The 15,825-nt window shown below is 33.8% G+C and overlaps 1 protein-coding gene across 1 annotated transcript; it reads left to right on the top strand.

Moving 5' to 3' along the window:
- The first annotated feature begins 6,241 nt into the window (after nucleotides 1-6,241).
- LOC142231295 (galactose-proton symporter-like) lies at nucleotides 6,242-14,441 on the top strand. Its single transcript, XM_075301910.1, has 3 exons — nucleotides 6,242-6,350; nucleotides 12,930-13,156; nucleotides 13,233-14,441. The coding sequence occupies exons 1-3, from the start codon at nucleotides 6,242-6,244 to the stop codon at nucleotides 14,352-14,354; spliced, it is 1,458 nt and encodes a 485-aa protein (XP_075158025.1). The 3' UTR covers nucleotides 14,355-14,441.
- Nucleotides 14,442-15,825: the final 1,384 nt, after the last annotated feature.

Raw genomic sequence — 15,825 nt, forward strand, 5'->3', positions numbered from 1 at the left:
ACCATGTTTCGATATAGCCCCCATATAGACCAATCTCCAGATTTACTTCTTGGGCTTCTAGAATCCGTAGTTTGTATCCTTCCATGTTTTGGTATAGCCTCCATTACACCGAAATCCCGATTTAACTCCTACAGTTTCTATAAATTGTAGTTTTTAACCGATTTGCCACAAATTGAAAGTATACTGGCATTTTAGACCCATAACAAAGTGTATATGATTTAGTTTTATCGGTCCATTTGGTAAGGCCTCCATATAGACCGATTTCAATTATTGTGGGTATAGAAGGCGCACTGATCTGCTGGGAAAATATCTGTCATCAAACCCCCCAAATTTTCAAAGGAAACTATTATATTTGATTCATGCCCACCACCATTTAAGATTCGGCCCGGCCGAACTTACTACTGTATATACTTGTTAGATCTAAAATTACTTTTTTACAGCAAAAATAAGAATTTTTAACACAAAACCTTTTTTCGGGAGGTTCAAGTGTAGTTCGCTTTGGGTTTAATGAATTACCCGAATTTATTCTGATAATTGGTTGATAGTTTTGCTGCAAGTAGGGGATGCTTATGAGGAATGTGGTAATTCCGAAACAGATGTCTATAGAAGCAGTTATTCGACAACCATACTTTTGCTCTGTTGGTTAAGGTACATTTGTAGTTTAGTCAGTGCATGGTTCTAAGCTGAAATCAAAAACAGCAATAATGATTGAGGAATAAACCAACAATAACAAACAAAACGAAAAAAAACTCTGCTGATAAAAGTTTGAAATTTTCGAAGAAATTAAAAAAAAACTCTAACAAAAGAAAAACGATTTCGGTACACGTTTTCCAAAAGGTTTTTTCATCGCGTGTACTTTTTATATTTTGGTGCCACTCTTTTGTTAGATTGTGCAACTTTCTATTTATATTCACTAATATATAATCCCGTTTAGATTACAAGAATCATCGGTGTCGTAACAGAGAATCGAGTTTACGAGTCGAATATTATGTTTGTGAGCATTTTTGTTCTTTTTTTTGCAAAATGATTTACTAGACATGTGTACCGCCTAAAAGTATGCAAAGAAAATGTTCTATATTAGATAAACGAAGTATGCCCATATTCATACCCCCATATACAAACAAATTAAAGAAAACGTCAAGCCTACTTTTACCATAGAAATTCCTTCGATAAACTGTTAATAAATTGTTTTGCATATGGGCTATAATAGTTTACTGACATTTTATTGAAGGAATTTTTATGGCGAAAGTACGTTTAAATTTTACCTCAATTTTTGTGAATATGGCCGTTAATCTTCTGAATAAAAATAAAATGAAGATAAAAAGAATTCTATATAAACTACAATCCGATTCTGGCTCGGCTATAAAAAGGAGGTTGCTTGTTACAGAGCCAGTTATGCCAAGCGTAGGGAAAATCCTTGTTTGTAGGGATATTTTCCTAAAATAAGGGAAAAAAGGACAGGTCGAAAATGACGATTTTAAATGCTGTGATACCACATTGGTGAACTTCTCTCTTATCACTGAGTGCTGCCCGATTCCATGTTAAGCTCAATGACAAGGGACTTCCTTTTTATAGCCGAGTCCGAACGGCGTTCGAAATTGCAGTGAAACCACTTAGACAAGCTTTGAAACCCTCAGAAATGTCACCAGCATTACTGAGGTGGGATAATCCACCGCTGAAAAACTTTTTGGTGTTCGGTCGAAGCAGGAATCGAACCCACGACCTTGTGTATGCAAGACGGGCATGCTAACCATTGCACCACGGTGGCTAATGAAAAAAATTATTTTGTGTTGAGAATTTTTTTTTAGTTTTTAAATATCTTCATTCGATTTAACTTCCAATGCACTGCGAAAAAATTTGAAATAATCCAAATTTGCACTACTACGGATCAAAACTATTTTTTTTAAGTTCAATTCCTCCTTGTTGCTCCTTGAAGGGCTGTCCTCTAATAAAACGAATTTTTAAACAAAGATTCCCCGAACAAGTACCGACTTATTCTTAGCCATGAAAGCGGCCATATAAGATTCGGCCGGTCTGAACTCAGGAATGTTGTTAAATGTTTATATCTCCAACTACTAGACGTTATATTATTTTCAGCAATTTTAGTACATAAATAGAGGACCACAAACAAACTTGAGATAAGAGTTATGTTTTTACTGTTATCGGTCAATGGGCAATGTGTCATAATCTTATAAATATTTTCATTGAAATATATATAAAAGAAATTATTTTATGCACATACGTATTGGGACTTTATCAAAAAAAGCACCCGTCAAAAAAGTACATCCAAAAAAAAGTTAACCGAATTCGAAGATTTGTTTTTTTTTTTTTTTTAATGAATTTGGCATGGACTTTTCCACCAAGAGAATGCTATAAAAAAATCCAAGTGGCAATTTACTTATTAAAAAATGATTGACACAATTACGAAAATAATTGATGCATATAATTCTAACGGTTGAATTTTGTCCTATTTAAAACTTAATATTTATTCGAAATCCAAATAAAATTTTAATTGGAAATTGTTCGGCTATATTTTGATCTGTGTATTTACAAAATGTCTTCAATGAAAATTTTATGAATTTGATATCACACATATTACAGAATTGTGTACTCTCTGTGTGAACAATAGATTTTTTCAGCGTGGTATACACGCAAAATAATTAAAGGTTGGAAAGCTGGTAACGTAACATCTTTCATAGTTCTTCGAAAAGTTTTCTTTAATTACAACATATTTTATTTCTGCTGTTGTAAATAAAGCCTTTTTTAATTGCAAAACCAAATTTCAAATGAAATTCATCCAAAATTGAGACCTTGCAATCTTACCAAAAATTTTGGAATATACATAAAATTATTTTTTTCGCAAACGATTATTTGATACATCTGAAAGGAAGCTCACGCATTTGCAACTATGTAAAGTTCTTTGTTTTCATTAAGAGAAGTTTCTTTGAATGCGCTAATGCGAGCACTTCAGACTGGTCTATATTTGTGTCTCGATGTCTATAGCCGATATTTGCCCGTGTGTTCTATCGTCATACACAGGCAAGTATCGGCTACATTATACGGTGCACCCGGATTAGGATTAATAAAAACAAAAATATTGTTTTTATTGTTCAAAAATATTATGTTCAACCTTAGACATACACTTGTACAAAAAGACTTTTAATGAAATTTTCTTTGTGTGTATATTTTTAAGGCGCCATTCTTACATACTTCCATTTTTATACCCTGCGCCACACTGTGGAACAGGGTATTATAAGTTAGAGCATATGTTTGCAACACCCAGAAGGAGACGAGATAAACACATGGTGTCTTTGGCAAAAATGCTCAGGGTGGGCTCCTGAGTCGATATAGCCATATCCGTCTGTCCGTGAACACAGTTTTGTAATCAAAGTCTAGGTCGCAGTTTTAGTCCAATCGACTTCAAATTTGACACAAGTATGTGTTTTGGCTCAGAATAGACCCCTATTGATTTTGAAATTTGAAATCGGTTCAGATTTAGATATAGCTCCCATATACATATTTCGCCAGATATGGACTTACATGGCCCCAGAAGCCAGAGTTTTACCCTAATTTGCTTAAAATTTTGCACAAGAAGAACAATTAGTACTATAGTCAAGTGTGCCAAATTTTATCGGTTCAGATTTAGATAAAGCTCCCATATATAGCTTTCGCCCGATTTACACTCATATGACCACAGAGGCCAATTTTTTGCACCGATTTAGTTGAAATTTTGCACAGGGAGTAGAATTAGCATTGTAGCTATGCGTGCCAAATTTGGTTGAAATCGCTTCAGATTGAGATATATCTCCCATATATAGCTTTCACCCGATTTACACTCATATGACCACAGAGGCCAATTTTTAACTCCGATTTATTTGAAATTTTGCACAGAGAGTAGAATAAGCATTGTAGCTATGCGTGCCAAATTTGGTTGAAATCGGTTCAGATTTAGCTATAGCTCCCATATATAGCTTTCGCCCGAGTTACACTCATATGCACACAGAGGCCAATTTTGTGCTCCGATTTAATTGAAATTTTGCACAGGGAGTAGAAATAGCATTGTAGCTATGTGTGCCAAATTTGGTTGAAATCGGTTCAGAATAAGATATATCTCCCATATATAGCTTCCACCGATTTACACTCATATGACCACAGAGGCCAATTTTTTGCACTAATTTAGTTGAAATTTTGCACAGGGAGTAGAATTAGCATTGTTGCTATGCGTGCCAAATTTGGTTGAAATCGGTTCAGAATAAGATATATCTCCCATATATAGCTTCCACCGATTTACACTCATATGACCAAAGAGGCCAATTTTTAACTCCGATTTAACTCCGATTGTAAAATTGCCACTGCTTAGATGAAAAGTTGTAAAAATTACTCTAATTTTCCTAAACTTCTAATACATATATATATCGAGCGATAAATCATAAATAAACTTTTGCGAAGTTTCCTTACAATTGCTTCACATTTAAATGTTTCCCATATTTATACCCTGCGCCATACTGTGGCGCATTATTTTAGTAACATTGTGTTCCACCCTAGAGCATTAGCCGATTTAAATTTTGAGTCTATAGATTTTGTAGAAGTCTATCAAATTCTGTCCAGATCGAGTAATATTTAAATGTATGTATTTGGGACAAACCTTTATATATAGCACTCAAAACATTTGACGGATGTCATATGGTATCGAAAATTTAGATCGCAAATATGTTATGAACAATATATAATTGCACTTACAAATAATGTGCTAATATTTTTAATTCCAAACATTTAATTTTTATACCGAAATCTATGAAAAATAGTATTTTTCATCCGTTATAAAAAACGTTTAGAGACAATCGCTGAATCGCTTATGATAAAATCGAGTTTATTTGCTCTAAAAGAAAATACTTTAAAAGAAAAGAGGAAATTTCGCAAGGCAGTACTAGACTGAATCATTGGGACAAATCGGAAAATCGTTCTATATGGGGTCTCTACATCAACATGGATCGATACAAACCATATTTCACACACCTATTTTTGGACCTACAGCGTGTCTACATTTTGAAATTCAGGCAAATCGGATAAAAATAGTCAAATCGGCATATCGGTATATATGGGGGCCGATACACACTATATTTGGCTCACTTCTTTATGGATCAAAAGAATACCTATGTCTTGAATTTCATGAAAATCGGATAAAAAATGCGGTATCTAGATGCTCAAGACCAAAATCGAAGGCGGATTATAGGGGGATTATATATCAAAACCAGGACTAATATAGCCCATCTTCCAACTCCACCTGCCTGCAGATAAAATACGAGTCTGAGCAAAATTTCAGAACGATAGTTTCATTATTGAAGGCTGTATCGTTATTACAACAGACACCCAGACAGGCGGGCGGCCCGATATCGTTAAATTCCCCCATGTTCCGATAATCGAAATCGCAAATCACAAGGATTAATTTTTCTTGTAACGAAAAAATAGAAATACTCTCGGACTTCAATACAATTTCAGTTTAAACATATCATTTGAAAGAACTTTATTACCAAGATTTATGTTTATAAGTTTCAGGGTTAAAAAATTATGGCCAAACTAAAATTTTGCGATTTGCGATTCCGAATTTCGGATCATGGGGGATTATCTTAGATTTTTTCCCTTATCAAGAATATATATAGTCGAAAATCGATATTTCGATGTGTTACAAATGAAATGACAATCTTTTATGCCCCCATCACCATTCTATGGTGGTTGGTATAAAAAACGGAATGTTATCGAATTATGATTTTTGCTCCTTTGTGTACATTTATGGTTGTCGACACGTCATGTTAAAGTTTAGACATGTTTATATGTATATAAATAGTTGATATAATTTAACATAAAATTAAAATTAGTTAAATAAATTATTTTTCTATATTCCTTTTAGTTGAATGCTAACTGACACATACCAAAAATTGTTTATTTGCTGTTGTTTAGTGCTAAAAAAAGTAACCAATAGTAATTGCTCGATATCTTTTACTTACTCAGTAAACTGATAAAGACTACTGGGATTTAATAAAAAAAGATAAATAATAAAAAATAAACAAAAACCGAAAATAAATCATTATTTTGTGCAAAGTTCAGACTTTCAAATTTCCATTACCAGTAATTAGTAACTTTTCGACACTAAACGATAAAAGAGCAAATACTATACTTGCAGAAACAGTTTTTGATTAGAATTCGATTTTATTTCTTTTTTTTAATTTAATTACAAAACAATATGAATACGACAACTTTTGTTATAGCTGGTGCATCGGCAAATAGAGCAGCTCGACCAAAAGATGGCTGTAGTTGCTTTAGTGTTCCAATTCCTCTCTCTATAGTGCCGGGTAAGCTATTATTAAATCGGCGACGTTTAAACCTCTACGTTTATACAAGATGCGAATATCGTCCAATAAGTAATTAGATCCAACGCCTGAGACAAGAATATCACAAGATCAATTTATAAACGTATAGCAAATTTCGTTAAAATGATAAAGTCAAAATTTCAAGCATATCAAATCTGTACAATTTTATTTTACATTATATGAAGACAGGAGATACAGCGGATTTTAGACAAACGCAAAATGACAAATATGTTATCATAGGTTGATGATTCAATTCCTGTATTTGAATTTCAATGTGGCCACACGTCGATTATTAATAGGGCACATACAGGTTTTAACGTTTACCGCGGAGGATAAAAAAAATCAACAACCCTCTTATTGAAAGATCTTCAATTGAAGTGAAGCGCTAATACCCGAGATATGTAGTTGGAAATTTCACAAATAGCGTCGATCACATTCTGAACGATATTTTAGGCATGGAATATCGCTTGATAATACACCAGCTCACACCTCAATAATCGGCAATCTTATATTGACGGATCACCGATTGAAGATGCACAGTTGTATCCTACACAAAAACTGTAGGAGCGATGGATACCGCCCACAGCGATTGTGTCGATTCGTCAATGTCAACGAGACATGGTTCCACTGGTACACACTAAAGATCTGGACATAGTGGATCTGGACATAGTATCCCGAGAAACAAATCAAAGTGTGATACGGTCAAAATTTGATCAAGGTTAAACGCGTGTAAATCGGTGAAATCGTTTATTTAAAAAAATCAAATTAAATTTCTTTTTCAAGTTCAATTAGTATAAAATTCAGGAAAAATATTCAGTTAGGCTTTCGCTTTTCCAAATCCGAATTGCCGGGCCTCACGCTTGACACCTGCCATCATATTTTGTACAGCCACCTTGTCCACCTTCTTCACCGCAGAAAGCCAGTTTGCCTTGAACTGCTGCTCGTCCTTAGCAGTTTTTTTTTTTGGTCTTCTTTAGGTTCCGCTTGACAATAGGCCAGTATTTCTCAATTGGGCGGAACTCTGGCGTGTTGGGAGGGTTCTTGTCCTTGGGAACCACCTGCACGTTGTTGGCGGCGTACCACTCCATGGCTTTTTTACCGTAATGGCAAGATGCCAAATCCGGCCAAAACAGTACGGAACAACCGTGTTTCTTCAGGAAAGGCAGCAGACGTTTATTCAAACACTCTTTCACGTAAATTTCTTGGTTGACAGTCCCGGAAGCTATGAAAATGCTGCTTTTCAAGCCACAGGTACAGATGGCTTGCCAAACCAGATATTTCTTTGCGAACTTTGACAGTTTTATGTGCTTGAAAATATCTGCTACCTTTCCCCTTCCTTTTGCCGTATAAAACTCCTGTCCCGGAAGCTGCTTGTAGTCGGCTTTCGTCGTCCATTACCACGCAGTCAAACTTCGTCAGCATCGTCGTGTACAGTCTCCGGAATCGCGCTTTGGCCGTCGTATTTTGTTTATCATCACGATTTGGAGTCACTACATTCTTGTAAGTCGATAGTCCGGCTCATTTTTTGGCTCGATGCACGGTTGTAGACGATACACCCAGGTTATTTGCGGCATCTCGGAGAGAGAGGTTAGGGTTTCGCTTGAAACTACCGGCAACTCTCTTTGTCGTCTCAGCGGCTTCCGGTTTTCGATTTCCCCCCGATCCACACTTCCTGGCTGTCGACAAACGTTCTCCAAGCACTTTAATTACATTTGTAACGGTTGATTTGGCAACTTTGAGCGATTTTGCCAGCTTTGCGTGCGAGTAGCAAAATTTTGATACGCTCCTTTTCTTGCTTGGACGGCATTTTGACAACTGAAGAGTGAATTCCAAAATCAAAATAGGAGCAACATTCTACACACACACACACCCTCAAAAAGAGGGGTGTTAAGGTTTTTTAAATGCAAAATTGAAAGAAATACGTAAAGTTTATATTGACCAAATTTTGACCGTATCACCCTTTATGTCCCATGGGCTGGAAAGGTTTGGTCTAAATTGATTACCAGAATATGTACAGAGAATACAGAATAGTTGTGGCAATCGAATTTATTGCCAACCTCCTTTTGGCAGTTGTAGCAACTACCAGTTGGCAGTTGTGTTACCCGACTGATTCGGTCTACACAACTAATATATCATATGGTGTTGGTTGGGTCTGCCGACGACATCGGTTATAGCTACCTTCATCATTCGGTTCTGTTGCTCGACCTTAATATTACTCCTGACTGAATTAAAAACCAATTCCTTCCCAACCAAATATTATATTTTATTTTATTTTATTTTATTTTATTAAAATATATGTATAGTATAAATCTAAAAACAATGTATTTGATATCAAATCATGAAAATGACACGATTATGTTCGTTATAAATCAGCTCGTATACCCTTCGCCACACTGTTAGAAAAATATGTTTCGGGCACAATTTTTAAACACAAATGCTCGAAAAAGTTGCCCAAAATTGGACTTTCCGAATGGACCACCTAAGACGCAGCCGCGGTCAACATTTAAATGAAATTATCTTCAAAAAAAAATGTCATGGACCAATCTAACGTTTCAAATAAAGAACCGATGAGATTTTGCAAATTTTATGCGTTTTTTTAAAAAAAAAAAGTTATCAAGCTCTTAACAAATCACCCTTTATTTAAGTGCCAACATGTAATGTTCCTAAACTAACACTAAATGTTTGGCACACATATGTTAATATGTTAAAATAAATTTTGTTTGGGCATGAATGTTTCATAAAAATAATATGTTGAATGTAAACATATATAAAATTACAAATTTCGAGTAAACATATATATGTTTACAATTTCTGTGAAACGGTTGTATGTTGTTTCGGAAAACTGCTTTATGGTAAGGCCAAAAATTTGATATGCTTAAGTCTAAATATTATTTAATTTGAATATTAGAATGAGTATTCGAAGTAAAGAGAATAGACATTCGAAACCAAGAGCATAGAGATTTGAAAAAAAAAACAGCATGTGTTTTCGCCTTGAGAGGAGAATTTTATGTATGTGTGGACAAGTGTTTTGTTTATCATTTTGGTATTATGGACACAAATTTTTTAACGTCCTTAAAGGTAAAAATGAAATTAAGTACAAAACACGATAAGTTTTAAAGGCATTTAACATAAAATTGTGTTAAATGCTAGTAAAAAACGGGTCACGCCTAAATAAATTTATGTGTACATTAAAAAATTATTTATGTATGTTTATACTCTGCTTTTGTTAGAGTTTTTGATTTTCTTCCAAAATTTCAAACTTTTATACCAAAAATAGTTTTTTGTTATAAAATTGTTATTTTTGCAATAAAAAAATAATATTTTATTCAAAAGCCATTTCGTTTATATCTGGCTGTAAATCTTTAATAACCCACATTTCGAAGTTTCATTATAAAAATGTAATATAGTATAAATGTCTAAATTACAAAAAAAAAAAATTGGTTCGGTCGGAGCAGGAATTGAACCCACGACCCTTTGCATGCAAGGCAGACATGCTAACCACTGCTCCACGTGGCCAACAAATGTATGTTTCTTTTAAATAATGTTATGTGTGCATGGGCTCGTGGGCGCTGCAAACTATGCTATATAAATGTAACTTATAACGATAATTGTTTACTGGTGACTATAACTGCTACGTAGCCCAGTGGATAGTGTGTTGGCCTCGGTTCGATTCTCCGTCCAGGCGAAAGGTAAAAGTTATAAAATTGAATAATTTCTTCAACATTATTTGTATTACAGAAAAAGGTACCAAGAACTAAAAATTTCGTGGAAGTGAAAATTATGTTAGGGAATGAGCACAATCTTCTTTGCGGAAAGTTCTTCCAAGCATATAATATTTTTGGGCACAAAATGCTTCCAAACATATAGTATGTTCACATAAAACAAACATATTAATGTTTCGGCAGCATCCAATAATATATGTGCTTCCTGCAAAATATGTTTGGAATATATGTTAGAGAAGCGATTTTTTTTTGAGGGTGCATGAATTGGAAATCATCTTATGCGTCAAAAATCAAGAACATGTGCACCTATTTAAATGATATGGACGCAAAATATTTACAGACCACCCCATTGGTGGACGTGACATGTTGATACTTGCTATAATCTTAACGTAAAAATGTCGGTTTAAATGGTTCAGAAGTAAAATCTGAAATTCTGCCGACTTCACCAGCTATCGAGAAAGTTCATATTTCTTTTGTTAACCCTGCACAGAAAAAAATATCACCAAAATATTTCCAATTAAAAAGTTAATTGAAGTTGAATTTTTTTTCAATTAATAAATTAATTGGTACAATTAACTTTTTAATCAAGATAGAAACATTAAGTTAATTAAGTCAATGATTGAAAATTTTAAAATTTTTAATTAAAAAGTTAATTGATACAATAAACTTTTAATCATATTCGGAAGACTAAGTCAGTTAAAAAAGTGATTAACATTTTTTTTTAAATTTTTAATTAAAATTTTTTTTCAAACAATCAATTGTTAATCCAAATAAGGTAATTGAAAATAGTTACCTTTTTTTTAATTAATAAATTAATTGAGTTTTGCAATCAACATCAATTAAATTTTTAATTGAATCAATTAAAAAATTAATTGAAATTTGGTAATGAAATCAATTAATTTTTTAATCAAGATTTTTTTCTATGCCCAATTAAAACTGTGATTGATACTATCATTTTCGTGATTGAAGACATTTCAATTAAAAAATTAATTGGATCAATTAATTTCGTGATTGAATCAGAAAAAAAAATTTTTGTGTGTGTATTTCAGTTATTAACCTCTCTGGTCAGTATTTTACTAAATTAAAAGAAAAAGGTTAATTTATCAAATTGAAGACTACACTAAAAAAAATATTTACGTGATATTAAAGATTACGAAACCTCAATTTTAGGATGCACAATTTACACACTATTAAAGACAAATTTCTTTAAAATAGTGAAATTTTAATTAAAAGAAAGTTTATAGTCTTTGCTTCAAAATTTTTTTTCATTAAATTTAGGACACACATTTTGAAAATTTGCGTCTCTTGCATGACTTTAAACTAAGGCAAATTTTCGTTAAAGTAAAAAAACACATTTTTAATTTAAAGAAATCGTCCTTAAATTTACTGAAATATTGAATCTTTAGATTTAAGATAAAAACGCTTCAAATATAGGCGAAGACTTATTTTGAGGATTTAGCATCTTTGGTTAATTTTTTTTTTTTTGTGGAATTAAGAAAATATTTTTTTACTTCGAAATATCCGTCATAATTTGGATTTTTAAATTGGCATTTGTTTGTACGTGAATAGCTTTGTTAATATACCGGAAAAATAGAATGAAAATTCGATAAATGAGATCTGTATTCTAATTTTAATTTTATAAATCCTAGATTTAAAGCCAGATAGGTCGCAAAAAAATTTCCTTATTTTAAAGAACCCGCATCTTTGGCTCGGAATCAATACCAAAATCCTTAAAGGAAGGTCAAAATCTTTGGATCCAAGTAAACTTTTTTTGAGTGTAGGCGATGCTAGGGATAAATACCTGTCGAAACTGTATCGATTGGTACATACAACTGGTACCTCGGAGCACAAAGGCCGTTTTCCCATGTAATAGCAATTACAAACATATTGAATTAGAAATTGGGATATATCCCAATCCGTTTTGAAACATATAAGGTAATCTGGACCTACATACCTGGTGTGATAACTATTTGATCGTTCACCAATCAGGTGAATTCAGCAATGCCTCTAAAAGTAGATTTCAATCTGTTGTTGTAGTAATGTAATAACAAATCGAAATCGAAAAAATAAGATTATTTAAGGGATTGTAGCTAAATGAGAAGGTGATGCACGGTGGTGTTGAAAAAATGATTCAACTTGGGAGAAATGATTCTCGTATGTAATTTCCCTAAGAAATTAGCATATAAGACCCAAATTGAATCATCTCTCCCAGCCAGATCTTACTAGAGACTATGGAAATGTGGATTAATTGATTTGGACGAAAAACCAGCCTGCGTTGATATCAGGCTAACATAAAAATAGTAAAGACTTAACCCTTATACTACATTGGGTATTAGGTCGTATTTTTCATCACCGTATTTCTTACTTTTGGATTATAATTAAAAGTTCTTACTACTCAGCATGAATTCAGCATATGTTACCAATTAATGCACTGAGTGATAAAAATTGTTAATTATATTCGAACAGTAAGATATGCTGTGTTGAAAAATACGATATGGGTCATCAAATGACCCCAACGTCGTATAAGGGTTAAATTTCATTTATATCGGTATGGTATGGTATAACCCTCCTATAGATCAGTCTCCCGATTTAACTTTCGAGGCTATAGAAGGCGCACTGATCACCATTTCAACCGATCTGTCTTCAAACTGCCCTGAAATTCTATACGTTTACAAGTAACCCGCTACCGCGAAGAGTTTTCAAAGGAAACGGTTATGTTTAATTCATAGAGGTGGGTATTTAGGATTTGTCCTTGCCGAACTTAAGGCCGTCTATACTTGTTTTACTTAACATTTTCTCTTAAAAATACACCAATTTGTTTTAACTTTTGTTTAAGTAGATTTATTCCACTTCTCACTATTTTATTCTCTCTCTCGCACTCTCTCTATTACAGACATTTTCATCTTTTTCTCAGCTGGTATGAATATGGCATTGGGTTTAGGATGGGATGATTACAGTATCTTCGGACCTATTAATCACTTTCGATTTTCATGGTTTATTGGTGTAATAGCAGGGACTCTAATATCATTAGGATTACGATATTTAATATCAAAAAAAATTGTAAGGGTGAGTATGGTGTTTTCAATTAAATTTCAAATAAAAATATATACAAAAAATAATAACAATAATTTTAAATTCTTAGTTACTGACAAAACTGCTAATTTTAACCGAAGGAATTATCTTCACAGCCGCCCCCTTTGATAGCCGTGCTTTACTGGCAGGACGTTATATTAATGGAATTGCGGTGGGTTTGGCAATAGTCACATTTTTGATACGATCCTGTGAGATAAGTGCCAATGGAAAGCGTGGATCTTGTATGGCCATCGAACAATACGCCATGTCTGTTGGAATGGCCATTCAGATGATTTACACCACACAATGGGAATATGAAACATTTCCAGCAAATCGATTACATGGAATATTGGACATTATATTTGCGGTGTTAGCTCTTTTAACGGCTGGTCGATATCACTCCATTGAAACTCCAGTGGATTGGTTGTGGAAGGGCCAAGAGACGGCAGCTTGGGAATGTTTAGCACGCTTAGAGTTACCCAATTTACCGGATGCGGAAACAAAATCTCGCCTAGAAGAACTCAAGGAATATGTTCGCTATGAGGCAAATCTATCTTGGATGGATGATATAAAGCGTGGCGCCTTACCTCTATTGAAAATGATCTTCTTTCGCAGTATGATATTGGCCTTCAGTTTTTCACTACCTCTAAGTGCAATGCTCCAGTATAGTTCTGCCGTCAATTCTCTAACATGGCCACCGATAGTGGGAGCATGTCTAAGGATTTTCGGTGGTTTCATAGCTCAACTACAAATTGATTTTCTCGGACGTAAATCACCTTCACTCTTCTGTGGCATTGTTGTGGGAGGTCTGCTAACAGGTATAGGAGGAATTTGTTGTAATTTTTTAAATTTACAAAACAAATACTCAATGTCAATTGCCGATACGTTGTGCCTATTGATTCACTTTTTTGCCGGTTGCTTTGCCCCCTTCACTTCAGTCTATATGGGTGAAGCATTCCCTTGGAGACTTAAGCCATATTTTATGGCCATAGTTATTATAGTGGAACAAATAATTCATATAATTGTTATCTGTACATTCTTAGAGTTCAATAGTGGCGTGTTTTTGGCACCTGGTATAATAACCATTTTAATGTCTTTGCTTTTATTTGTCACTATGCCAGAGACTAGAAATACCTCCCTTAAAGAATCACAAGGACGATTCCGTCAATTAATATATCTGAAGTTTTATTAAATATGTAAGGAAAATATTCTATTATAATAAGAGAATATGTAATAACTTGTTATGTGCTTTTTTAATCTTATACACCATTAAAAACTCAACTCAACCATATGCATTGTCAGAATCTTTTCAACTAAATATTACTTGTTCGGTGTAAACATGTTATTTTTCACCGCAAGTATACCTATTTTTAAGTCCACAAATCGTTACTTCTTGTATCCAACCATTTGTTTAATTGCATTAAAATATCCCAAATATAAATGTGTTTGACTACATATACAACGATATTTATACCCTGCGCAACACTGTGGAACAGGGTATTATAAGTTAGTGCATATGTTTGCAACACCCAGAAGACGAGATAGACACATGGTGTCTTTGGCAAAAATGCTCAGGGTGGGCTCCTGTGTCGATATGGCCATGTCGGTCTGTCCCTGAACACATTTGTGTAATCAAAGTCTAGGTCGCAGTTTTAGTCCTATGGACTTCAAATTTGGCACAATTATGTGTTTTGGCTCAGAATAGATCCCTATTGATTTTGGAAGAAATCGGTTCAGATGTAGATATAGCTCCCATATATATATTTCGCCCGATATGGACTTATATGGCCCCAGAAGCCAGAGTTTTACCCTAATTTGCTTAAAATTTTGCACAAAAAGGACAATTAATACTATAGTCAAAGTTTCCAAATTTTATTGAAATCGGTTCAGATTTAGATATAGCTCCCATATATATCTTTCGCCCGATATGGACTAATACGGTCCCAGAAGCCAGAGTTTTACCCCAATTTGGTTGAACTTTTGCACTAGGAGTACAATTAGTAGTGTAGTCAAGTGTGCCAAATTTTATTGAAATCGGTTACGATTTAGATTCAGCTCCCATATATATCGTTCGCCCGATTTACACTCATATGACCACAGTGGCCAATCTTTTACTCCGATTTAATTGAAATTTTGCACAGGGAGTAGAATTAGCATTGTAGCTATGCGTGCCAAATTTGGTTGAAATCGGTTCAGATTTAGATATATCTCCCATATATAGTTTTCGCCCGATTTACACTCATATGACCACAGAGGCCAATTTTTAACTCCGATTTAGTTGAAATTTTACACAGGAAGTAGAAATAAAATTGTATCTATGCCTGCCAAATTTGGTTGAAATCGGTTCAGATTTAGATATAGCTCCCATATATATGTTTTTCTGATTTCGACAAAAATGGTCAAAATACCAACAATTTCCTTATAAAATCGGCACTGCTTAGTCGAAAAGTTGTAAAAATGACTCTAATTTTCCTAAACTTCTAATACATATATATCGAGCGATAAATCATAAATAAACTTTTGCGAAGTTTCCTTAAAATTGCTTCAGATTTAAATATATTTTACTAACATTGTGTTCCACCCTAATACATTAGCCGACTTAAATTTTGAGTCTATAGATTTTGTAGAAGTCTATCAAATTCTGTCCAGATCGAGCGATATTT

The sequence above is a fragment of the Haematobia irritans genome, chromosome 3 (genome assembly GCF_050003625.1).
Source record: "Haematobia irritans isolate KBUSLIRL chromosome 3, ASM5000362v1, whole genome shotgun sequence".
Lineage (NCBI taxonomy): Eukaryota > Metazoa > Arthropoda > Insecta > Diptera > Muscidae > Haematobia > Haematobia irritans.

Excerpts from the sequence above, each read along its gene's own strand:
- LOC142231295 (XM_075301910.1), top strand. The coding sequence starts at position 6,242 with ATGAATACGACAACTTTTGTTATAGCTGGTGCATCGGCAAATAGAGCA. Across the intron at positions 6,351-12,929 it reads TCCTCTCTCTATAGTGCCGG|ATTTATTCCACTTCTCACTA; the intron begins GTAAGCTATTAT and ends TTGTTTAAGTAG. Across the intron at positions 13,157-13,232 it reads TATCAAAAAAAATTGTAAGG|TTACTGACAAAACTGCTAAT; the intron begins GTGAGTATGGTG and ends TTAAATTCTTAG.